We start from the raw sequence: 24,966 nt of genomic DNA on the forward strand, positions 1-24,966 counted from the left end.
CTGTCCCCCGCTGTCCCCTCACTGTCCCCTCACTGTCCCCTCGCTGTCCCCTCGCTGTCCCCACAGTGTCACCTTGCCCCGCCGCGCCGTCCTGCCCACGTGACCCCGCGGGGCGGCGCGCGCGGGCGGAAGTGACGCCTCGTCCCCTCGGTCGCATGATGTGGCAAAAAAAAAAGGCCGGGGAGGGGAGGGGAGTGATGCGTCCCCAAATAGTCCCTTCCGGCGGCGCATCACCCCCGCCGCTCCCATTGGCGCGGCTCGCCGGGATCCCTCCGCGCGGCCGGCGCGGTTTAGCCCGGCGGCGGCAGGTGTGGGTATCCTTCCGCGGCGGTATCCTTCCGCCGGCGGGGGCAGCTTCCGCACGGCCCCGCTCCGCCATCGCGGCCCCGCTCCGCCCGCACCGCTGAGCCCGGCCCGGCCCGGAGCGCCCCGCCGCCGCCATGGCCCAGATCCTGCCCATCCGCTTCCAGGAGCACCTCCAGGTGGGCGCGGGGGCGGGCGGGCCGCTGCCTCGCTCAGCCGGGGAGCCGCCCGGGGCCGGTGGCGGGGAGAAGCGGCGGGCCTGGCGCGGTGCCGCCGTGAGGGCCGTGAGGGCGGCCGGGCTCCCTGGGCGGGGGGTTGGCGCTGCCGCTGTCGGGCTGGGGCAGCGCTGCCGAAGGGCACCTTCCGGGAGGGCCGGGCCGGGCCGGGCATGCCGCCCTTGCCGTGCCGGGGCTGTCCAACGGGGTGGGCGAGGCTGGCGCGGTGCCGGGCGGTGCGGGCTGGGCGCGGGGAGCTCTCTGCGCTCCCGGGGGAAATCCCGGCCCGGCGGGTCTGTGAGGCAGGGCAGTGAGCCGGGCAGCCGGCCGAGATGTGTCCGTGCGCTGCTTGGGTGTATTAATTTGAATGATGTTAAAGCCTCCTGCAGCTCTAAGGACGGGCTGAGCCGCTTTGCCGGCGTTCCCGCTGGTAATGTCATGCTGTGGAAGGAAAAGCGCGTATTGCAGGGAGATGTGGGAGCTGCTGCGGCTCCCTGCAGTGCAGCTGTGGCAGTGCAGGTGCCCAGGTGCCAGCCCTGCTGTCCGCTGGCCTCTCCCCAATCCCACCTTTTCCTCCCCTTGCACCAGAACCTCACGCTAATAATTCATTTCCGACTGGTGGCCTTTAATTTCTCTAAGTTGACTTCCTGGAGGTGCTGGCGGCACATCCTAAATGGGTTTCGGTTTGGGAATGCAGGGTTATCTTCACAGAGAACTGTGTGCCGTCCGTGTCCGTGGGTGAAGCTGGAGCACAGGGAGGGTGTGGAAGATCCAGTTGTGCAATGGGGACTTCCTATCTGACAGCTCTGAAGGGCGAAGTGCTACGAGCCACCGTGGTGTTGAGCTTGGTTTCACTGCTGAGGAGCGGGTTTTGAGCAGAATTTGTGTGATAAAAGCTACCTTGGCATGCCTGGCCGAGGTGTTCTGGTAGCCTGCTGGCCTGTGATGCCAGTGTCTGTGTTTAGCTCACTGGGCACTAATGTAGTGATGGATTTGCATGATTTATAGTGACTCTTTCCCAAACTCGAATGGGAAAAGTATAATTTCTAGGCATCTTGTTAAAAGAACCACTGCAAAATACTTATTTGAAGGTTACAGCCGTTCATAGTGTCTCAGAAATGCTGCTGCAGTGGTTGTTTAGGTGGGTGGCTGAGCACTGAATGATTTTACTCCAATATCCCTTTAAAGCCAGGCCAGAATTCACAGTTTAGGTGTGCTTGTAGTGAGCAGCACCGAGAGGAGAATCTCAAGAGTTGGTTAGAGCTTCAGCTCCAAGCAAATGCCATGTCCTGGTAGTGGCAAAGCCCAGAACCACCGAGGAGGTGCTGTGCACTCAGGTGAAACTCATCCCTCTCACTAAACTCTCACTAAACTATTGTGGCAATGCACCTCTGATCCATTATTTAAGACCCAAACCTTGCATGTGACCAACTGCCAGGTCTCTAATGACATGAGTACTGTTACATAATGAAACTCATCTGCTTCACGCCACAAGTGCTGGGAGCTTTCAGGCCAGCACCATGGTGGAACAGGACTGTTCTGCCTACAGACTGATTATCTGTTTATTTGGGTTTTAATTTGCATTTTCTCTCCCTGTGCCTATTCCCTGTGGAACACTGGCTGAACCAGTATTTTTTCCAGCTGCACATGGGAGCTGCTCCTTTCTGAGATGGGTGTGCACCCCTCTGAGCCTGGCTGCACGTGGCTCTTGCCCTTAATGCTGCAGTTGGCTGCAGCTCCTCAACTTCCTCATTTCATTTCATTGAAAAAAATGTCACAGGAATTTGGATTCTAGGAGTTAATTGCTTTTCTGCTGAAGTTTCTGATGTAAAATTTTGAGAGCAGAAACGCTGATATTGCAGTGTTTGTGTTGTCCAGAACTGCTTTAGCACGCTCCAGGCTGCCCCTAGGAAATCCTCATGGACTCAATAATACAATTTCTTGAACTGTACCTGACCCACATTGTCTAGGAAACTTGTTGTGCAGGTGTTGTGCAATACTTTCAAGTTTGTAGTGATGCTTACAGAAAGATGAGGTACCCAGCTGGAGCCTTAGCCATAAAAAGATTTGAATGAGAAAGTTTTTGTAGGCTATTACTGAAATCAATCAACACACACGGTGTGATCCCAGTTCTCCATGGCTCCATTACTGGAGGTTAAAAAATGGTCAAGTACAAAGCTTATCCTGATCTTCAGCATTAAGCCAGTCCATTACCTGTTGCTGCTGGCAGCTTGGCTGTGTGATTTGGGAATAAAGAGGTAAAAGCTGCAGAAACCTTGCTCCTGAAAGCCTCATCTCTTGGGTGCCCTGTGCTTTGTATTTGGGAATTGCAGCTGAAGATGTACTTTGGACAAGTAGTTGGGTTTGCTAGGGAGAAGGGAGCTTTTTGGGTAGACTAAAACCAAAAGGTGGTGTCAGGTTTCAGGTTTTGTTTGTCTGAGTCCCGTCACATGCTCTGCAATCTCAGCAGCCCCAGGTGTGCAGGCTGTTATCTGTGTGGTGTCTGTTGTACATCCCTGCCTTGCCACCAAAGAACATCAACAACAGGCTGGGGAGAAACTTTCCTTGGGAATTTTCAAGGAGGAACCTGATTCCTGTGCTATCAAAACTCGTGTTATAAAACTTTGTGTCGCTACTTCTTTTTTTTTCCAAGAGGCTATGAGGAAACAATCCACTGTGCATGTAGTGGGAGATCAGAGTTCAGTGTGTGGGATGGTTGCAAATCTGGTTGCTCCTATCCAGGCTTCAGGGATTCCTAAAATGTGCTTGTGTGTGTTTGAGAGTGAAAGCAAAACAGCTGCTTGCTGTGGTGGGGCAGTGGAGCTTTTCTAAGATGACAGGTTCTTGATGAGTGAGAAGGAAACCAGACTAATTAGCAGGTGATGAGCTGTGATTGGCAGTTAATTTAGCCACACTATCCTGAAATAAATAAAAATTGAACTTGGACCAGGCCCACTGCTGTACTGAGTTAAGGCATTAATAAATACTCTTCTGAATCTAAATAGTTTTATAAGACAATGTAGACAGTGCAGAAAACAGTCAGCTCAGGCTGTGCACTTGATACCAAGACAGAACTGCTTTTTAAAACTAGGAAAAGGGGGTTTGTATCTATTGTTCATTGATGGAGCAAACCTGAATGGCAGCTGTGCTGTACTGCTGTGGTGGTGCTTGGATGGCTCTTGGAATCACAGCTGTGCCAAAGAATGAAACAGGACAGCCAAGGCATCATAGAATAAAACATACACATTCAATACTTTGCTCCAAAAGTGACAAACAGCAAAATTCTTCCATGTTTTGTGCTGACAGTGAGTTTAATACAGCCTAAAACACTAAATCTCTGCTGTAACAGCATTAGTTTGAAGCAGTTACATCCTTTGTTGATAATACAAGTCTGGAATTAGAGGACTGCTGTGCCTAATGCTGTTTTGGTGGGATTCTTGCTCTCTGCTTCTTGGTGGATCTGAATTCCTAAATAAATGAGTTTAGAGTATTGCTACAGAGGGAAAATACGTGACAGAGAATTGAAATGTCTTGTGGAGAGAGAGATTGTGTGTGTGTGTGTGTGTGTCAACTAATTGGATAGGAGCAATTAGTTAAGCAGTTTATAAGCTGTTCTGGGCATGTCCCTCGCAGCAGGCTCTGAGGTGCAGGGCCTGCCTGCCTTGGTGGCTGTGCTGATTTAGTGCTTCCTGCTGGGACTGGGGCCTCAACCAAAGATGAGGAATGGGATTTCAGCAGGTACAGCCTCAGTGGTGGAACTGAAACAGTCCCACAGCAGGGCTGTGGCTGCTGAGAGCGAGTGGTGCCTCGGCCTGCTGACGGTGAGGCAGAAAATAGGAAGGATATAGAAATAGGAGAGCTCTTGAATGTTAGAGAGGTCCCTTATCTGTTGAAAACATGACTTCCTAGCCTGTCACAAGCTGTAACTCCTACCTTGCCCTGGTAAATATGAAATACTTTGGAGCCCTGGGCTGGCTGTGGGACTCTCAGAACTGCAGGTAGTAACTAACAGAGCAGCACAAACACAAATGGTTTTGTGTGACTTAAGTTTGCTTTTCTAATTTTCATACATGGGATTGAAAGAGCAGCTGAAATGTAGCCTGGTGTCTGCCTTATTCAATCAAAGCCTGCTAAAGCATGGCTGGGATAGAGCTAATGTGACTCATTGCACATTGGGGTGCTTCTCAAAATAATGGGAATTTTCCAGTTAAGTGGCGTTTTCCAGCTACGTGATTTCTGGCAGCATGAAGATAAGGAGTCTGTGGGCAGAGGCTGAGCAGCTGCTTGTGGCCACAAGAACAGTGGTTATATCCTGTTGAGTGTGAGAGTCGAGGTGAAATGTGTGCTCAGCAGTTCTGTGCCCTTCCTCGTAGGCAAGGAGAAATTATCTGACAGCTAAGCACTGTCACAAGAAAGGGAACATTACAGGAAGGGGTCAACAAAGAGACTCCTGTCAGCAGTTTTACCATTCAGTTTGATGTCCCATACATGTGACAACTTCTCTGGCTAAGTTACCAAGAATGCACTTGAATTATCTTCGAGTGAAAAAATAATTCTGGTAATCAGACATCCTCTTACTACATTACAATGACTCACATCTCGGTGCTGCTCAGATAAATGCCAGCACAGAATTCCATGGTTCAGCAGAGCCTGCAAGTGACTGAAGGATCTGATCTTGGGTGAGATGAGTCCTTTGAGGCGACATCTCTGCTGAACACAAGAGTTGCTGCTGTCCCTGACAATCTGTTTCATGGTTCCACTCTACTGGAGCAGCTATTTCACAGAACACTTTATTCCTAACAGGAGTCTGGTGTAACTGATCTTTCCGACAAATGGTGGTGTAAAATAACTCAAACTGTAAATCAGTTGCCTAAGCACAGTTAGCAAGTTCTGCTTTCATATCTTCTTGAAAGACGGGGAAGTGAGTTTTGTAGTAAAATGGGGCAATATCCTAAATTCCTTCTTTTTTTTTGGTTGTGAATCAGTGAAATGTAGTGGACCTAAATGAGTTCAGTATTAAATATTCGGGGCTTTTTCCCTTTGCAGTCAAGAGAAGGGGTAGAAAATCTGCCATAAACCCCTGTCCTCCTTTAGTTGTAGTTTAACTCATGAGTTTGCACATGGAATAGCATTGAAATTTTCAGAACAAAAGCCTTCAAAGAAATACTTGCTGTCATGTTTCCTAACAGTAATCTTCATCTCTGTTTGCTCTGCTTAGCTTTATAAACACGCCTGTCTCACTCACCTGAACTTTAGCCTGTTTGGGCAGGAAAACAACCTATATTCCAGGGAATGATCTCTGCTCAAGAGGTCTGGTGCAGCTAAGAAGAGTTACTGTTGGCTTTACCAGCTGGGCAAGGCAAGTGCCACTCTTGGCTGGTGACACTCTTGTGTAACCACACACAGAGACTGGCACCGTTAGAGCTGACTTCCTGACCCTTGAAGCAGATGTGGTTCACACACTTGGTTTGTTGAGATGAAAAGATGAAATGTTAGCAGAATGTTGTGTACTCAGAGACCTTGCTGGTGGTTGCACCTCCATCAGAAAACTTCTCCAGGCTTTCTTCTCCTGTGCCAGTCTTTGCAAAGAAATACCTCACCTTTGAAAACAGAAGTTTACAAAGTCTCCCACCTAGGGTTAGTACCTCACACCTGGCTCTGGCAGATGGCAGTTTGCTGGTGATTAAGGTAAATCTGTCTTGCAATATCCAGGCACCTTTGATTTGGTGGTTTTGTCTAGACCTCCCTAAGAGGTCCTGCCATCTGCTTGGACTTGCTGCTCTGACTTGTTCTGTCGACAACCTTTGAGTGTAGTGCTGTGAGTTACTGACAGGGAGAGTGCTTGGCACTGTGCAACTACCCCCCTTCTACCAAATTAACAAGGAAATTTAGTGCTTGATAAATGATTTTGCACTTGTTAAGCCTGCAGGCCAACAGAAGGAAACGCCACATCCCAGTAAGTCCCTCCAGCTCTACCAGATCAAACTCCCACATCTGCAAACCTTCCCTCCCTGCAGGGGTGTGATTGGGTTGCATATAACCCTGCCTAGCTCAGGTGCAATGCCAGATTGCCAGGTCTGGAGGACACTGCTCAAAGGGAGATTTGAGCTTGAATCTAAAATCTTTTAAGTGGCTGGAGAATATGTGGTCAGGTTCTGGGAGGCTGGACTTCAAACACTTGCTTAAATCTAAGTAAGAGTTCTGACCCATCAAGGAGGTAGAGTTTGATTTTATTTTTTTTTTAATAGCTGTCAGACACTGTCACCTGGAAATTTCCTGGCTTTATTGTGTATTCCCTGGGTAATCTAGATCATCTATCCAAGTGACTTCAGTGAAGCTTCTTCAGTTAACTTGGTGTGCCATTGCTTGGATGTTACTTGTTCCCCACATGTTGGAAAGCCTGGACAAAGGGGAAGTGGAATAAAATGCTCTTTATCAGGAACTGCAAACAGGCAGGAGCAGAGCAGCTGGGGCATGGCCTCCTTGGAGCTGCTGCAGAGCACAGCTGATAAGAGCTGAGTGCTCCAAAGCAGCACAACCATCCTAAAATGGCTTTGAAGGTCTCACCCTTCTTGGCACACCTTGGGCTTGAAGGTCTTCCAGAAAGAAAAATAGCAGAATATTAGAAGTGATAGAAAACTGAAGTTCTTAAGGTATGGACAACCTGTGTGTGAGGTGAGCTGACCATACTGCATTTTCACTGTTCAAAATGCAATAAACTTTGTTTCCCTACTGACATCCTCGTACAGCAGCTTTGCAAAAGTGCTATTAACTAAACAGTTTTGTTGCAAGCTGTGCAAGAAACATCATTTAAAGGTAGGTATTGAAGGGCTTAGGGGAGCAGACTGTGGCTCAGCAGAGGAGGAAGTGGTTTATTGATAACTTGTGTGTTAAGTAGGGCCGTGGATGAGCCATTGCTGATTTCAGTAGTGCCCAGCTTGGCCTCCTGCTGTGAGACAGGCCTGAGCTAATTGCTAGACAGGCAGCTTTTTTTAGCTCCACAAGGATAAAGATAAAGCTCAGACACCTCACGTGTGATGTTAAGCTTGAAATAGTGATAGCTGTCAAACTCAGTGGATGAGTTCAGAGAGGAAAGCTGGTGAGAGTGAGGACTGAGGCTGCAAGGCCAGCATGGCGAGTTCAGTGTGCCTTAAACCATGTGAGGGGGCTCAAAAGTTGAGTTCTTAATGGTTAAGTTGTAAATGGACTTCGAAGACAAGATACCAAGTGCTTGAATGCTGCAGGGCTTCTCCAGGAAACCTACTGGGCTTAGCTGAAATCAGACAACACTGTGTGTCATGCAGGTTTGGGGTAGCATGGCTGTTTTGTCGCAAAAAAACCCCAAAATCTGATCTTTCCTGTGACGTTCACAAAAGCTGTTTGTGGCTGTACCAAGATAATAACTTAATGTTAAACCTCTTTTCTCTTCCAGCTCCAAAATCTGGGCATCAACCCAGCAAACATTGGGTTCAGCACTCTGACAATGGAGTCTGACAAATTCATCTGCATCAGAGAGAAAGTAGGAGAACAGGCTCAGGTGGTGATCATTGACATGAATGACCCCAGCAACCCAATCCGAAGACCAATTTCAGCTGACAGTGCTATCATGAACCCTGCCAGTAAAGTCATTGCATTAAAAGGTATGAAGTCCTGATAAAGGGCTGTTTGAAGTGGATGGAGAGCTTTCTGTAGAACTAGTTTATGAGTGACTGAGGTCTCTCAGTAATTTATGTGGGAGGATCCTGTAGCAATTTTCCACAGCTTAATGGGAGTTTAAGTTGAATTCATTTTCAGTTCTTCTGGAGGCAGCTGGGGAGGGAGCTTCAGCTGAGGCTTCCTGCCATTTGCTGATCATTAGGATGAGTTTTTTCCTTCAGTCCAAATGCTTGCAGCTTCTGAGCAGGGAGAGCTGGAAGCCAAGTGTGGTCTTTAAGGAATGATTTAGAGGGAAGTGAGACCTGATCTAAGAGTGTAAGGTCTGTCAACTAGACCTTTCCTTAGAGAAAGGAAAACTAAGGCTGGGAAGGGGGGAACAAATATTCCTGAAGGCCTTAGTTTGGCCTTGCTGAAAGAGACTTGTGCATATTTATTATATCAGTCAGTGATAAGAGGAGTAGAGCTATGCAGAGAAGACTTGTGTGGTGAAGGAAGTACAAGGTCAGCCAGCTTGGTATCTCTGATGATACAGAGAACAAGCATTCCTCTGGAGTCTCCAGAAATGTCCATCTCTTCCCCTAAGAGGCCCCAAAAGCCTAAAGTGCAGTCATTCTAGAAATGCATGTATTGCTGATGGAAAGATTTGTATGTATCCAATGTTACCTAACTTTGACTTTAATACTGTGCTACTGTTTTGTCACAACTTTAATGCTTTCTTGTGTGTGCAGATGGTGAGTTACTTCAATTGACTGTACTAGTTCCTGTTGTGTTTTATGACAAGAAAAAGCAGAATAAAATGGCTCAGATTGGTGGTGCACATGGCTGAACAGTGGTGTTTAAGCAACTGAAGGCCTAAAACTAGAGTTTTTTCATGCCCTCCCAAACAAGGGAGTCCTTAAGATTCCAAAAATTAATCCACTCAAGAACCCAAAGTGTACTTAAATCGTTGGGATCTTGATACTGAGCTTTTTGTGAGCAGGACTGACCCTTTTGACTCAAATCTAGATTCTGCCTTGTAATATACCTTGCCTAGCATGTAGGAATGTGTTACCTGAATGTCCTCTCCTGTGACCCTAAAGCTCCAGCTGCACTAGATGTGGAAACAAACTGCTGCCTGTAGCCTGAGTAACTCTGTAGTAGAGAGATTTCTCCAAGTTCTGGAGAAACTCCTGACTCAGCATCTTGCACCAATTGCTGAACTAATGGCTTTGAGCTAAACTAGTCCTTGGTGAGTGCAGGCACTTGGCCCTGTGGCACTGTGATTTCCTCAAGCTGGGCTACAGTTTGCAACTGTAGCAGATATTCTGACCTGGGTCCAGCTTTGTGGGATCTTTTACATTCCTCCTGGGCTACACTTGTGTCTGCTTAAACAGCTCTCTCCTATGAGTAGTAGAACTGGTCAGAACCTTTCTTCTCAACAGAGAGAAATAATTTCTTAGGTCACTGTATTATTAAAGCTGGTAGAAATGACTGCAGGTGGCTGTTCAGGATGTTTGTATGCACCATTCTCTGTGATTTGGAGAACTTTTCCTCTTGCCTTCTAGAGCTTGTGTTGGTCACTAGATTCCTTCCCTTGCACAGTTCCTGTCAGTCTGGTTTGCAGTCAGTAGCTGTGTATCCCATTAGTGCAACCCCAAGGTTTTGGTTAATAAGCCTGAATTACAAAAGCCCTCTGCCAACCTGTTCCATGTTGTACCCTTTTAATATTTAAAACAGATGTGGATATAGTTTTTAATGACACTGGCATAGCTTCCCCTCACAACTCCAAAGAGCCTCAGCATGATTGTAACCTGGTTTTGGTGTACGTGAAGTATCCTCCAACCCGTTTGTGTGGCTGAAGCTTTTGTCTCTTACCAACCTGTTCTCCGCATCTGTTTGATTGCTCAGTAGTGGCAAATTGGTAAAATCAGCCCTAGGAGTGTGCTCTGGTTCAAAGTAAAAGCAGACCCTGAAGGTCTGCCAGTGCAGAACAGCTTTTTCTTGAAGGAAGTCCCCAGGGTTTAATGTCCTAGTGCAGCTCTTGTGCTTTGCCACGTGGCTAACGATGCTGTGTCTTCTAGCTGGGAAAACGCTGCAAATCTTTAACATTGAAATGAAGAGCAAGATGAAGGCTCACACCATGACAGATGATGTCACCTTCTGGAAGTGGATCTCTCTGAACACTGTTGCCCTTGTGACGGATAATGCAGTTTACCACTGGAGCATGGAGGGGGAATCCCAGCCCGTGAAGATGTTTGATCGCCATTCCAGCCTCGCTGGCTGCCAGATCATCAACTACAGGACTGATGCCAAGCAGAAATGGCTCCTGCTGACTGGAATATCTGCACAGGTACTTTACCTCCAGGGAGGTGTGGAAACCCCTGAGCTTGTCTTGTTGCCTCCTTCTGTAGGAACAGGACTGATGTGTTTGTTTTATTAAATGTAAATGCTTGTCTCCATCTTCAAATGACAAACTTAACTGTAGCTGAAAATCTCACATTAATATAATTGGATTTGTAATGATATAAACACCCAGTGCAAGGTTAAGAGTCTGAAGTGATGCCATTGTAAGAGGAAGCTTGAAATGGCAACATATTGACCAATATTAACTTAAATGAAATTACTGTTCTTCCTGACACTTGTTTTGTCTTGTGTAGCAAAACCGTGTAGTGGGAGCAATGCAGCTGTACTCTGTGGATAGAAAAGTGTCACAGCCCATCGAGGGACATGCAGCCAGCTTTGCGCAGTTCAAGATGGAAGGAAATGCTGAAGAATCCACTCTCTTCTGTTTTGCAGTAAGAGGGCAAGCTGGGGGTAAGGTAAGGCTTGGTTCTAAATATACTATAAGCTTTAGTGACTCACCCTGGTTCTCTGCTTCCAGGAGAACAAGTGGTTTAATGCAAAAAATTGCATTTAAGGAAGAAAGTGGAGGACTGTGTCAGTCTGGATATGACATATGGTGCATACAGAGCTTGGACTACCTGGTGTAGCAAGAATCTGTGAGTGGAGAAGTTAAGTGGCGTGTCATGACCAGCCTAATTAGCTGCTTGAAGCATGTGACTCTCAGCTTCCCAGGCTAAGCTTGAGGGAAAAGCTGTTGTAATCTTTCTTTGATGCTGATCCTCAGCATCAGACTCAACTAATTTCCAAATTATTGGATGAAAATTTAAAAATTAAGCACTACTGTTACAAGGCTGAATAGTGGTCCAATGCAAATAATGGAATTATGGGAGCTACAGCTAAACCAGAGTAAAACCAGAACTAGATTCAGACAAATATCTTCAGACCTGTCTCTGTAGAAAGTGAACTAGGTTAAATCTGAAGTAACCTAACTGAATCCTGAAACTTCCAAGTAATTAGGGGTAACTAAAGATCGTATTTAACTGTTTTCCTCACCCATGGTACATGAATACCAGATGCCACACCTTTAGCCAGTGAAAATATTTAGGAAGATTAACTTAGTTTGTCTTTGCATAAATTTGGGATTAAGGCTGAGCAGCAAGAGAATTGCTGTAACTTCATTGTTGAATCCATTGTTAAATGAATCAGATGCAAGAACTAATCTTATCTCTTGCACAGCTGCATATCATTGAGGTTGGCACACCACCCACTGGGAATCAACCCTTTCCAAAGAAAGCTGTGGATGTCTTCTTTCCTCCTGAAGCACAAAGTGACTTTCCTGTTGCTATGCAGGTATGACAGCTTCAAACAAATCTGTAGCTTCTCTTGGTGGATGTGACAGAAACAGGGCACTGGGAGCCATGTGGTTAATGTAGACCTGAAGGTTGGCCCTAAACTGGTGTGACTGCTGCTTCAGTAGTGATAAAGTAGAGGTGGAGACAAGCAGCATTCAAAAGCAGCATGTTCTTATTTATAGAAGAAATATCCATGTGTTTTAACTGCTTTTCAAGCTCTTCAAGCATCATTCTACTGTGATAGTACTCAAGTAAAAATATACCAGTGCTTCTGGCTGTCCTGAAATGGCCCAGCTGTTTGCTGAGTCTCAAAAGCACCAACTCATTTATCCAGTGCCAAATTTGAGTAATCTATTTCTGTTTTGCAGATCAGTGACAAGCACGATGTGGTGTTTCTCATAACGAAGTATGGCTACATCCACTTGTATGACCTGGAAACTGGCACCTGTATCTACATGAACAGGATCAGTGGAGAGACCATTTTTGTTACTGCACAGCACGAAGCAACTGCTGGAATTATTGGAGTAAACAGAAAGGGACAAGTAAGGAAGCTTGGCCTGGAAACCACTTCTTTAGCTACTGCCACTGGCTCTTCATGATGCCCTGCAGGGTTCAAATCAATGTCTAAAAGATTCCAGAAATGTTAACTTTGAGCTCTGTTCAGAACATGTGAGGTCTGACAGTGTTGTGAGCTCCAGAATAAATTTGCTGTTCTATCTCCATATGCATCTAGCTTAACAACTTTCAGCAAGTTAATTAACGTTGTGCAGCCATAGTTTTAGACTAAATTGATTTTGGATGATGTTGCTTGTTTGGGGTAATACAGGGCAGAAGACTTGTTCCTAGTATCCTCTAGGATTGGTTACTTAAGGCATTGAGGTTATAGAAAGATCTCTTGTATCCCTGTGTTTCTGACTTCTGCAAATACCTCAGTTAAACTATTAATTACCTGCTTTGATGCAGACAGGGGATGGCATTAGTCCTTTCTAACCAGAGGTATCTTACCTAAATAAAATGGCAAAACTCTGCAGTTATCAAGGGATGAAAAATTTTCCATGTATGCCATAAGTTTATCATTGAAGTCAGCTTAGCCTTTGTCTCGCTTCTGAATTTGGACTAATTGGAAGTGTCCCTTGGTGATTTATTCAGGTGCTCTCAGTGTGTGTGGAAGAGGAGAACATCATTCCCTACATCACAAACGTGCTGCAGAATCCTGACCTGGCTTTACGGATGGCTGTCCGCAACAACCTGGCCGGTGCCGAGGAGCTCTTTGCCAGAAAATTCAATGCACTCTTTGCACAAGGGAACTATTCAGAGGCAGCAAAAGTGGCAGCTAATGCCCCAAAGGTAAAGTGTTCAGAACAGCACTGAACTCTACTGGCTTCAGCTTCTTCCTTTAGAAAACTCACTGAATTTTTCAAGTGGCAAGGCCATGGTCTTGTTGCTACTTGTGTCTTAAGGTGCTTCACAGGGTGCTGAGCAGTGATTGTAATCTGGGTGATGTTAGAGTTTGTAAAGCCCACAGAAGAGGACAGGAATAAATGGTGAAGTAATGGCTATGAGTCATAATGTTTCTGGTACTTACCTTTACTTCTCCAGCAATGCAAAAAGGTGTCTGTGAAAAGACAACCTCTAGCAGGGGCTGCACCTGGAAACAGGATAAAAAAGTACAGACTAAGGCTAAATTCAGATGAGAGGAGCTTGCTAGCAAGGCCAAGGGTGTTGTAATTCTGAACTTAAATCTGCATTGCTACTGAAATAAATTTAATGGGCTATTATAGCACATTTTCTGTCAAAGCATCTCAGTGCCTGAGCTGATGTTCAGCAGTATTGCTCCTGACATCCTGGGCTGGCAAAACATAGAAATGCTTGTGACAGAAAATAAGCCACAGTAGCAGAAAAGAAAATTGAAGTGCATCTCTCTCTCTCTGGCAGGGAATCCTGCGTACTCCAGACACCATCCGCCGGTTCCAGAGTGTTCCAGCTCAGCCAGGGCAGACTTCCCCTCTCCTGCAGTATTTTGGCATTCTGCTGGACCAAGGGCAGCTGAACAAGTATGAGTCACTGGAGCTCTGCAGACCAGTGCTCCAGCAGGGCCGCAAACAGCTCTTGGAAAAGTGGTTAAAAGAAGATAAGGTGAGTTTGGGTTGATACCTTCAGAGCCCTGGGAGGGAAGGAGCAGCACTGCTTGACAGCCTCCCCCCTGCCCAGGAAAACTCAGCTGGGAGCTCAGCAGTGACATCAAACAGCTGAGCAATAGGTGCTCACTCTGGCACTGTGACTCGAGTTACTGCAGGAGAATTGATCAAATACTCAGAGCTTCAGTCATTCTATGTAAAATCCCAGCAGGATGTGCAGAGCATGGGAAGCCTCTGAGCTGCTGCTGTGCTTTGCCAAAGCACTCCTTTGGATACTGACTCCAAGTGCTTTGAGCTGTGGTTACATCTGTGTAATTAGCTGAAGAAACACGCTGATACAATGTGTCACCTAGCTCTTTTTGGCTCTGAAAATGCCTTTGACTCGTGCAGAACAGCGTGAGGAGCAGAACGCAGTGAATCCCTGCAGGGAGAGTCAGCTAAGGCTATCAAGCTGGGCCTTAATATTTTTAAGACAAGTCCAAAAGGAAGATAAATGAGGAAGAGGGTGGTAGTGCAATTCAGCATGGCCCTGTCAGGGTGGACTGACTGCATTTCTGTTTTTAAACAGCTGGAGTGCTCAGAGGAGCTGGGAGACCTTGTGAAATCTGTAGATCCTACTCTAGCACTTAGTGTCTATCTGAGAGCCAACGTTCCAAACAAAGTCATCCAGTGTTTTGCGGAAACAGGACAAGTCCAGAAGATTGTTTTATATGCCAAGAAGGTGAGAGAAAATTAAATTGCTATATCTATCTTGTATTAAAGAATAACTAGTGCATTTTCCAAGTAGCTAAAAGTAACTGGGGAAATCTGAGAGCCTGTATAGTACTTAGTTTTGTCTCAAGTTTTTTATCTATAATTACTGCTAGACTTCATACATGGGTCTTCTGCTTCCCCATGGAGTCTTTCCCAAAAGAGGGAATCCTGACAGGGTTTTTTAAGCTTTTACTGAGCTCTGTATTGACCAAGGTATATGCTCTTGCTGAGTTTTCACTTTTCATCATCTCTTCAGGTTGGATATACTCCAGACTGGATATTTTTGCTGAGGAATGTAATGAGAATCAGCCCTGATCAAGGACAGCAGTTTGCACAAATGCTCGTTCAAGATGAAGAGCCTCTTGCAGATATAACACAGGTAAATAACTTGATTGCTGTGAAATACTAACTTCAAAGCATTAAATTGGTAAGAGGAGCTACACTCTAACCATCAGAGCCATGAGTTTGTATGTAGCTTTGGAAGCTGTCCTTGATACTTAAATATGCTTCTAGTTCCTCATCAAAAACCTAAATTTCTTTTTCTTCTTTTTCAGATTGTGGATGTCTTTATGGAATATAATTTAATCCAGCAATGTACAGCCTTTTTGCTGGATGCACTGAAGAATAATCGTCCCTCAGAAGGTCCCCTGCAAACACGTTTACTTGAGATGAACCTCATGCACGCTCCTCAGGTACATCCTCAGAGTTCCTGGAGCTGCACAGTGCAAATACTCCTGCTGGTAGTGCTCAGGAACTGAGTGAAAATGCTCAATATTCCTTGTAGGTTGCAGATGCCATCCTGGGAAACCAAATGTTTACTCACTATGACCGGGCTCACATAGCTCAGCTGTGTGAGAAGGCTGGTTTGCTGCAGAGAGCACTCGAGCACTTCACAGACCTGTACGACATCAAGCGGGCGGTAGTTCACACTCACCTCCTCAACCCTGAGGTAAGGCATCAGCCACCCTGCAGCCACAAATCCAGCCAAATCCTGCTCTTCTGCTCAGGTCTAAAATGGCTTGTGTGTCTTTGCAGTGGTTAGTGAATTATTTTGGGTCCTTGTCAGTAGAAGACTCTCTGGAGTGTCTGCGTGCGATGTTGTCTGCTAACATCCGTCAGAACCTGCAGATCTGTGTCCAGGTAGCTTCCAAATACCATGAGCAGCTGTCAACACAGTCACTCATTGAGCTCTTTGAGTCCTTCAAGAGCTTTGAAGGTGAGTTGGTACTTCTGCAAGAGGAGCTGGTGCTCACCTCATTACAGATGTGTCTATGAAGGACTGTCTCTGCTCAAATCTAGAAAGCCATAATGAACTTCAGTAGTTAGGCCTCAAACTGTCTTGAAACCTGACCTAAACCTTAAAGTTTTCCTGTTTAGGATGGATACCATTATTCAGTTGCATAATTTGTATTTCTGGAATCCTGGGAAATGTTTGAAGCTGTAGAAAAACCTAGAATGCTGGCCTTTTTTCCTTTGTCCAAAATGGTTGTCTTAAATTTCTGTAGCCTTTGGAATTTTGCACTTTTCCACGAGATTAGCAAATAATATGTTGACTGTTTCTCTCCAGGTTTGTTTTATTTCCTGGGCTCTATTGTAAACTTCAGCCAGGATCCAGATGTGCACTTCAAGTACATTCAAGCTGCATGCAAGACAGGACAGATTAAAGAAGTGGAAAGAATCTGCAGGGAAAGTAACTGCTATGATCCAGAACGTGTTAAAAACTTCCTCAAGGTAATGTTTGGGTAACACTGGACAGTCTGGGGCTGTTGGGGGTTCTGATAAAGCACGGTGTGTCACTAGTGAAATGAGGCAGCTCTGTGAAAATAGATGAGCTTTAACCTTTGCACTTAAGGATCCAAGTGTCCTCAAACCAGAGGTATCTGCCATGTTGATAGTGCCTCCTAATGGAGTCTGAGCCTGGAATATTGTCTGAAAAAAGGAGAATCTGTCAGATCAGTCCCTCACTGCTCTTAGTAAGCCTGGTCTGGCTTGAACTCTTAACAAGTACTAATTGCACCAGCTCACCTAGAACTTGTTCCAAATGTCTGCTGTAAAGTAGGGAACAGTTTGCTGGAAGGTTGAGAACAACCCTAGTGCCAAATGAGTTGATAACTTAATGCTTATTTACAGTGTAATCAACTCCAACTGAGCAACCGCAGAAACAACTGATGAATAGAGTCAATTAATTCCGTAAATGCTTTCAGATTCAGGGCTGGTCTGTCTGACTCATACACACTGAAATTTCAGCCAGGTGAGCCATGGTTTAGCTCTGCTGGGAGATGCCAGTCAGTGTGAATGTATCCTGACTGATCCAGAGCATTGCTGAAGAGTAGGCAAAGGTGGTGTGCTCAAAGTTCAGATTTTATAGTCTTAGGCTGAGCTTATTGACAAACACAACACTACCAGAAATAGCTGAGGATCCGTGTGGGAGGGGAAAACTTTATCTGGGAACATTTCCTGCCTTCATGTTTGTTGGTTACATAGCATAGTCTTAGATTTTGCTGATCATATCTGAAGATGGCAAAACTCTTCCCAAGAGAATTCTCTAAATCTAACCTGGTGTCACCGAGGTGTAAGGTATGTAATTTGATCAAGCCACCTAAGATATGTTATCAAGCTGTCAAATTCCTGATGAAAGTTATTGTTTTTTGTGCTGTTCCATGTCTGGAATGTGCAGGACATGTACCAGGTAAATCTCCCAGTACAGGCCTCCCTGTGTAAAGTCCTTAAGTGTAATTTATATGTAGGATTATATTCTGGGATGTGCATGTTGGAATAAGTGATCTGAAATATGCATCCGGAATACTGTCTGCCACATAGACTAAGCTTCTGTACTGTAACCATTGTAACCTTATGCTGAAAGTTGGAATGCTTTTAGATAATTAATCTGATAAGCAATTTAAGTAGTACTGCTATAGAACTTAATTCTTAACTGTTCTCTAAATCCATAGTTAGGAGGTATCACAAGACACATGGCACTCAAAGTCAATTCTGTATATACATTTTACATTATGAACCACAACTTAATCTAGTCTTGGTTAAATTTCTTTTGAAATCCCAGAGTGCTAATCCTGCACACCAAACACCAGTGGCAACTAAAAATATTCTCCATAGCCTAGGCTTGTAATAGTTGTATTGTGTTGTAAAATTTTGTAGAGTCTGCCATGCAAAGGAGCAGGGTTAAACTCCAAAAAGCTTCTTGCTCTTCACGCCCTGCAGTGGGTGTGAGTGCTCCCACTTGCTACATATTGCAAACAATTAGCTGAACAACAAGCTGTCGTTATTTGGTTGACTGTTGAGTTTTGGCTTTCCAAATTCAGCTGCTTTGACAGTTTAAGTGACTGTATTATTTGTCTGCTTAAGTCCAAGAGCAAAACCAAATTACTAAAGCTCTTCTCTTTCTAGGAAGCTAAACTCACTGACCAGCTGCCTCTCATCATTGTGTGCGACCGCTTTGACTTTGTCCACGACTTGGTGCTGTATTTGTATAGAAATAATCTCCAAAAATATATTGAGATTTATGTACAGAAGGTAAGTGATGACTTGTCCCTTGGCTTCAATGAGTCAAATTCATCAATCCTTCCAGCATTATATTCAGCTCTAGGCAGCATGTTTAAGTATTCTGCAAACAGCTTTGTACTTGAGACTGACATTTAAGTGATTATTAGTGGCCTCCAGTAAATTAGCCCTGATGTGAGTCAGATCTCATTCTTCAGTCAGGGTGAGCAGTCACTCCCACTCATGTGTCTCTTGAAGCGGGAAGACTTGGTAGAATAACTTTGGAGTTCTTGGGGTGTTTCTTTCTCCCAGCATTTTGGAGGGGGGAGTTCTCCTTCTTATTTCCTGCAGGGACAGAGGGGATTGCTCAGGAACTCTTCCTATGGGAACTGAGTGAGCCACTGAGCTGGGATGGGAACACCTGTTGACTGAAGAATTGACTTTCAAGCTTATTCAGAACCTCAGGAAGCTGGGAGTAAAGGCAGGAAAATGGGGTCAATCTTCACAAGTGGCCTTCATGTGTAGTTCTAGGGATAAATACTGTCTGCCCTTGCTCCCTGACAACACACTGACTTCTTCAAATGCTCCTGTTTAGGTGAATCCAAGCCGTCTGCCAGTTGTTATTGGGGGACTGCTTGATGTGGATTGCTCTGAAGACGTGATAAAGAACCTCATCCTTGTAGTGAGAGGTCAATTTTCAACTGATGAACTTGTTGCAGAGGTTGAGAAAAGAAACAGGTATTAAACTTGTACAAGTCTCCTAACAGCTCCCTGTCTGGCAGCGTTTGCTGCTCATCCATCAGTGCATGTCCTTGTCACACAGCTAAAGCTGGTATTGACACAACCAGAAGCTGCCACTGGGTGGAACCAGCTTTAGTTCTTGGCTGATGTGGGGATCTCTCCAGATAGCTTTGGTGTGTGACGTTCTTCATAGTGTCACAAAGTTACATCGTTATAATAATGAACCAAAATGGAGGTTAGAACTGAGCACTGTCACTCTGGGTTAGTTCCTGACTCTATCCTACACCAAGGCTGCCTTCCAGAGTGTAGAAATTGTGCAAGTGGATTCTTAATTACTCAACCTCTAATGTGAAAATCCTTTCCTTCCAGGCTGAAGCTGCTTCTGCCCTGGCTGGAAGCGAGAATTCACGAGGGCTGTGAGGAGCCTGCCACTCACAATGCACTGGCCAAGATATACATTGACAGCAACAACAACCCAGAGAGATTCCTGCGTGAGAATCCCTACTACGACAGCCGTGTTGTTGGCAAGTACTGTGAGAAGAGGGATCCTCACCTGGCCTGTGTGGCTTACGAGCGTGGACAGTGCGATTTGGAGCTTATTAATGTATGTATGCCCAAGCAGCTGCCTTGGGGGTTGAGTTCTAACAGCAGTGTCATGGGGTGGAGAGAAAGGTTTATGACAAAAGCATGTGTTTCCTAAAAAGTGTGAAGCTGGGAAGTGCATGTTTCTAACACAGAAAGGGAGGTAGCTGTTTAATGTCCTTCTGCAGCTTAATGAGAAGTGGGAAACTCTCCTGCCCATCCTAAAATGGGGGGCTGATGAGTATCAAAGGCTGAGCTTTCTAGTCTGCCTCTCAGTTTAGACTTGCAGTACAATTAGCTGTGCTTTCTCTCTGACCAAGCTGTGCCTTTCTCCAGGTGTGCAATGAGAACTCCCTCTTCAAGAGCCTCTCCCGCTACCTAGTTCGTCGTAAAGACCCCGAGCTGTGGGCCAGTGTGCTGCTGGAAAGCAACCCCTACAGGAGGCCCCTGATTGACCAGGTACAGCTGGCAGGACATTCAAAGCCTTGCCTGCCCTAACTGGACTTGCAAAACCTGAATTTGCCCATGTCTTGACTCTGCCTGCAGGTTGTTCAGACTGCTCTGTCAGAGACCCAGGACCCTGAGGAAGTCTCTGTCACTGTGAAGGCATTCATGACTGCAGATCTTCCCAACGAGCTCATTGAACTGCTGGAGAAAATAGTTCTGGATAACTCTGTGTTCAGTGAGCACAGGTGTGTAAAATCAAAGCTAAGCCACAGGAAACTTGGAGTTATTGCTGTCATGTGAAACAGCAGATAAACTAACACCTTCTCCAGCGGGGGGAGGGTGAATTTCTTGATCATGATTTGATAAGTATTATTTTCTTTCCCTGTTCAGGAATCTGCAGAACCTTCTGATCCTCACAGCGATCAAGGCTGACCGCACTCGTGTCATGGAGTACATCAATCGCCTGGATAACTATGATGCCCCTGATATAGCCAATATTGCTATCAGCAACGAGCTTTTCGAGGAGGCATTTGCTATCTTCAGGAAGTTTGATGTCAACACGTCTGCTGTACAGGTATCTTCAATTCTCAGGCTGTAAAAACTCCCCACACGAGCACTTTGCTGGTGACTTCAGTGCTTAACACCAATTAGCAAAGTGCCCAAAGCTACTCAGTGTCTTGTCTTATGAAGTAGAACAAATGTTGTTTATTGATACTTTGTAAGCCTAAAATCTGTCACTCTGTGTGGGTTGTATGGAGTTAGTCCCTATTTTAAAAGCTATGAATCCACTGAGTAACTTAAATAAACAACAGCTTAGTGTCTTGTAAAAGTGACCTTTCTGAGAGTGGCTGATCATGGTTATCCTTTTCCCAGGTGTTGATAGAGCACATTGGGAACCTGGACCGTGCATATGAGTTTGCTGAGCGCTGCAATGAACCCGCAGTGTGGAGCCAGCTGGCCAAAGCACAGCTCCAGAAGGGGATGGTGAAGGAAGCAATTGACTCCTACATTAAAGCAGATGATCCTTCCTCATACATGGAAGTTGTTCAAGCTGCTAATGCCAGCGGTATGTTAAAGTTTTATTTACATCTTGGCTGTTGATGTTGCTCAGCTGTTTTGCCTGGTCTGCTCAAGCTGCAGTTCTGCCAGACCTGTATATTGATGCAAGTAGAGGAATCTGGCCCTTGAAGGACTGCCCTAAGTAAGAATGGGAAAAGGTAGTGTATTATTTGCAGATAATCAGTGGCCTTACAATTTTCTTCTTTAGTTACCTGACGACTTCTTTCAGAATCTTTGCATGAAGTTAAATAGCAGGATTTTAGTTAGGCCCATTCTAAGATGGTTTAATTAATGCATAATGCAATGAAGTTGCATTATTGGGTTGTTGATTGTTGGAGAATAGCTGTAGAAATAAGTCAAAATTAGGTTGGGCTGATAGTTCAGCTTAAGCACAAGTGTCCCCAGTGGTGGGAAGTAAACATTTTGAATTCCTTTCCATAGGAAACTGGGAAGAACTGGTGAAGTATCTCCAGATGGCACGCAAGAAGGCCCGGGAGTCATATGTGGAAACAGAATTAATCTTTGCTCTTGCTAAAACAAATCGCCTGGCAGAGCTAGAGGAGTTCATCAATGGACCCAACAATGCACATATCCAGCAGGTGAGTGAGACAGACTTTGTTCTGCTGAATTCCAGCACGAGGCTGAACAGAGAGGTGTTGGGAATTCTGCCTCCTTGGATATGCAGATAGATCTTGGACTTCAAATCCATTCTGAGAAGAGCATGAATGCCACACATTCTCTGTAATGTGTCACTGGCTGAAAATGTGCAGGACTAAGCTGGCTGTGCTCTCCCCTAGGTGGGTGATCGCTGCTATGACGAGAAGATGTATGAAGCAGCCAAGCTGTTGTACAACAACGTGTCCAACTTCGGCCGCTTGGCCTCGACTTTAGTGCACCTCGGCGAGTACCAGGCAGCTGTGGATGGTGCTCGGAAAGCCAACAGCACTCGCACATGGAAAGAGGTACATTTACCTAAATGCAAAGCTGTGGCCTGTTCAGAAGCCTTGGTTATAAGCAGTAACACAACTCTCGATTCCAGGTTTGCTTTGCTTGTGTGGATGGAAAAGAATTCCGCCTGGCTCAGATGTGTGGGCTCCATATTGTAGTGCATGCAGACGAGCTGGAAGAGCTAATCAACTACTACCAGGTAATTAAGCTGACTCCTGTTGTACAGTCAGTTCTGTCATGGCAACCCTGTCAAAATCTGGAATTCTGGATGGTTGCTGATGTGCAATGTCTCTGTGTCTCGAAGGATCGTGGCTACTTTGAAGAGCTGATCACCATGTTGGAAGCAGCGCTTGGACTGGAGCGAGCACACATGGGGATGTTCACAGAGCTGGCAATTCTCTATTCCAAATTCAAGCCACAGAAGATGAGGGAGCACTTGGAGCTGTTCTGGTCCAGAGTCAACATTCCCAAGGTGAATGTCTGAGGATTTCAGTGTAGCTTAAAGCACACCTTTTTGGGCTGTCTGTACACTGGATTTTGCACCACCAGCTCTTGAAGTTATTAATGGCTCTAAAGTCTGAGCACTGATGGAAATTCCAGTTAACAAATATTGCTAATTCTGCCTTTTGTTTAGGTTCTGAGAGCTGCAGAACAAGCCCATCTCTGGGCGGAACTGGTGTTCCTGTATGATAAGTATGAAGAATATGATAATGCCATAATCACAATGATGAATCACCCCACAGATGCTTGGAAAGAAGGCCAGTTCAAAGATATCATCACTAAGGTATTGCTTTCCTAGTGAAAATTATGTCTGCTTTTCATTTGGATTTCCCCACAATCAAACTTCTGCTCTGAACATGCATCTTTACTCCTCTCTAGGTGGCCAATGTGGAGCTGTACTACAAGGCAGTTCAGTTCTATTTGGAATTCAAACCTCTGTTGCTCAATGATCTGCTGATGGTGTTGTCCCCTCGGCTTGACCACACTCGTGCTGTCACCTTCTTCACAAAGGTAATTTCCCTGCTACCCAGACGAGTACAAAATCTGGGAAAGCATTGAGTTGTAGTTTTAAAATGCTTAGCTACTCCCCTGCCTGCCAGGGACGGTGCTAAGAGAGTTCCACAAAAAGTTGTCTTAAATGTATCTCCCTGATTCCTTGAAGGTTAAACAGCTGCCCCTGGTTAAGCCTTACCTGCGCTCTGTTCAAAATCACAACAACAAATCAGTCAATGAGTCCCTCAACAACCTCTTCATTATTGAAGAAGATTACCAGGTATGTCTTGTCTCGAAGCAGTTAATTCTGGATTTACCTCATATTGTCAGTCTTTGTTTAATGTGTGGAAGCACAGGTTTCTTTCTTGTTTTCAGTAGTTTTTACCTGCTTGCTGTTAACTTGAATTCCTTGAGTGTATGTTCTCTGACAGTCAAACTGAGTTAGTGATGACGAGCCAAGGATTAGGTGTAAAAGTGTTAGTGGCTTCCTGAGAGCTTTTTGTATCATTCCTACTGGTGATAGACTGGCTACTTCATGTTTGCATTTTGTGGATGCACTTGCACATCTGAGATATGAGTTTATTTTTTTTTTCTGCTTCAACCAGGCTCTTAGGACTTCTATAGATGCTTATGACAACTTTGACAACATCTCTCTTGCCCAACGTTTGGAGAAACACGAGCTAATAGAGTTCCGGAGAATCGCCGCCTATCTCTTCAAAGGCAACAACCGCTGGAAACAGAGTGTGGAGCTCTGTAAGAAGGACAGGCTGTACAAGGTGAGGCAGATCAGCTTTAGCAGCTTGTTTGGCTCTGTTGGGAGCTTAGTTCACAGCACATTGTGAGTTGTTGTGTGGCCCTGAGGCTGAGGCTCTCTCCCTTTGCAGGATGCAATGCAGTATGCTTCTGAATCCAAAGATACCGAGCTGGCAGAAGAGCTGCTGCAGTGGTTCTTGCAGGAGAACAAGAGGGAATGCTTTGGTGCTTGTCTGTTCACCTGCTACGATCTCCTAAGGCCGGATGTTGTCTTGGAAACAGCGTGGAGGCACAACATTATGGACTTTGCCATGCCATACTTTATTCAGGTCATGAAGGAATACTTGACCAAGGTAAGAGCAGGTGCCTCTCCAACACCCAGAGCTTGTTAGTCACTGTGGTGTATGCCTTGAGACTGTCTGCTTGCTACTAACATTGATTTGGGCTTTGTCCAATGTCTGTCTGTCCATGTCCACACTTACTTTTCAGTCCATCTGGGGAGAGACTTCGCCCTCTAAGAGGCTGAAACACTTGCAGGCTCCACCCTCTCTACCAATTACAGAACCTACATCAGTAGTATTTGCCTGACCCTGGGCAGTGTCTAAAGTAGTTCCAGGCTCCAGGCTTTTCATATGCTGTGTCAGTCAAGAATCCCAGCTGGGATCAAGCTTTAACTAAATTCTAGGCTGTGTACTAAAAAAGCTTTACAGATAGATCTGGAGATAACTTACTCTGCTGTGCATTTAACTCTAAAATGTGGCTCTGATACTTAATGGCACTAATTATGACTCAGCTCCTATTTGAAGTGATTCAGTACTTGGTAATGCTCTGACAGACTTGAACAGACTTGAGTTAAATCCAACTGTCTCTAGCAAGATTTGCCCAGCTGAAGCTTTTGGAGTATCTTCCAGTGAAATGGTGTAAATTCCTTAATAATTAAGACTCTTCCAAGCTTGAGTTCAGCTTTTGCTTTCATGCAGTCAGTGAGGACTTAGGGTGCCTGTTTGTGAAGAAATTTGCCTGGCTGTTCCTTCTAAAGGCAGGACTGCCCTGTAGTTCTGTAGCCAGTCTGAAATGGTGTTTTGGGGGAGGTGGGGAGCTGGCTGAGCAATACAACTGTTTGTCAGACATGCCTGATGTACCAGGCCTTTGGTGGGAGTCATAGGATTCTGAAAGATAAAAATTTCCTGATCTGCTGAAGGATTA

General features: G+C 45.3%; 1 protein-coding gene across 2 annotated transcripts in view; it reads left to right on the forward strand.

The window, feature by feature from the left end:
- Window positions 1-308: 308 nt before the first annotated feature.
- CLTC (clathrin heavy chain) overlaps window positions 309-24,966 on the forward strand; it is a 29,390-nt gene continuing 4,732 nt past the window's right edge. The window contains exons 1-30 of one of the 2 annotated variants that reach the window (XM_085078462.1): window positions 309-482; window positions 7,951-8,158; window positions 10,235-10,503; window positions 10,811-10,972; window positions 11,733-11,846; window positions 12,217-12,390; window positions 12,998-13,195; window positions 13,784-13,984; window positions 14,555-14,707; window positions 14,996-15,118; window positions 15,294-15,431; window positions 15,524-15,688; window positions 15,775-15,955; window positions 16,307-16,470; window positions 18,145-18,270; window positions 18,833-18,975; window positions 19,348-19,582; window positions 19,897-20,019; window positions 20,107-20,252; window positions 20,398-20,581; window positions 20,881-21,073; window positions 21,508-21,665; window positions 21,864-22,028; window positions 22,106-22,213; window positions 22,319-22,486; window positions 22,649-22,798; window positions 22,894-23,025; window positions 23,177-23,287; window positions 23,613-23,783; window positions 23,892-24,113. In XM_085078462.1, coding sequence (XP_084934588.1) covers window positions 441-482; window positions 7,951-8,158; window positions 10,235-10,503; window positions 10,811-10,972; window positions 11,733-11,846; window positions 12,217-12,390; window positions 12,998-13,195; window positions 13,784-13,984; window positions 14,555-14,707; window positions 14,996-15,118; window positions 15,294-15,431; window positions 15,524-15,688; window positions 15,775-15,955; window positions 16,307-16,470; window positions 18,145-18,270; window positions 18,833-18,975; window positions 19,348-19,582; window positions 19,897-20,019; window positions 20,107-20,252; window positions 20,398-20,581; window positions 20,881-21,073; window positions 21,508-21,665; window positions 21,864-22,028; window positions 22,106-22,213; window positions 22,319-22,486; window positions 22,649-22,798; window positions 22,894-23,025; window positions 23,177-23,287; window positions 23,613-23,783; window positions 23,892-24,113 — 4,827 coding nt within the window. In that variant the 5' untranslated portion in view covers window positions 309-440. The remainder of the gene's footprint in view (window positions 483-7,950; window positions 8,159-10,234; window positions 10,504-10,810; window positions 10,973-11,732; window positions 11,847-12,216; window positions 12,391-12,997; window positions 13,196-13,783; window positions 13,985-14,554; window positions 14,708-14,995; window positions 15,119-15,293; window positions 15,432-15,523; window positions 15,689-15,774; window positions 15,956-16,306; window positions 16,471-18,144; window positions 18,271-18,832; window positions 18,976-19,347; window positions 19,583-19,896; window positions 20,020-20,106; window positions 20,253-20,397; window positions 20,582-20,880; window positions 21,074-21,507; window positions 21,666-21,863; window positions 22,029-22,105; window positions 22,214-22,318; window positions 22,487-22,648; window positions 22,799-22,893; window positions 23,026-23,176; window positions 23,288-23,612; window positions 23,784-23,891; window positions 24,114-24,966) is intronic. The other variant, XM_085078463.1, reaches the window with a different exon arrangement.

This window comes from Lichenostomus cassidix, chromosome 19, assembly GCF_008360975.1.
Source record: "Lichenostomus cassidix isolate B80296 chromosome 19, HeHo_3.0, whole genome shotgun sequence".
Classification (NCBI taxonomy): domain Eukaryota; kingdom Metazoa; phylum Chordata; class Aves; order Passeriformes; family Meliphagidae; genus Lichenostomus; species Lichenostomus cassidix.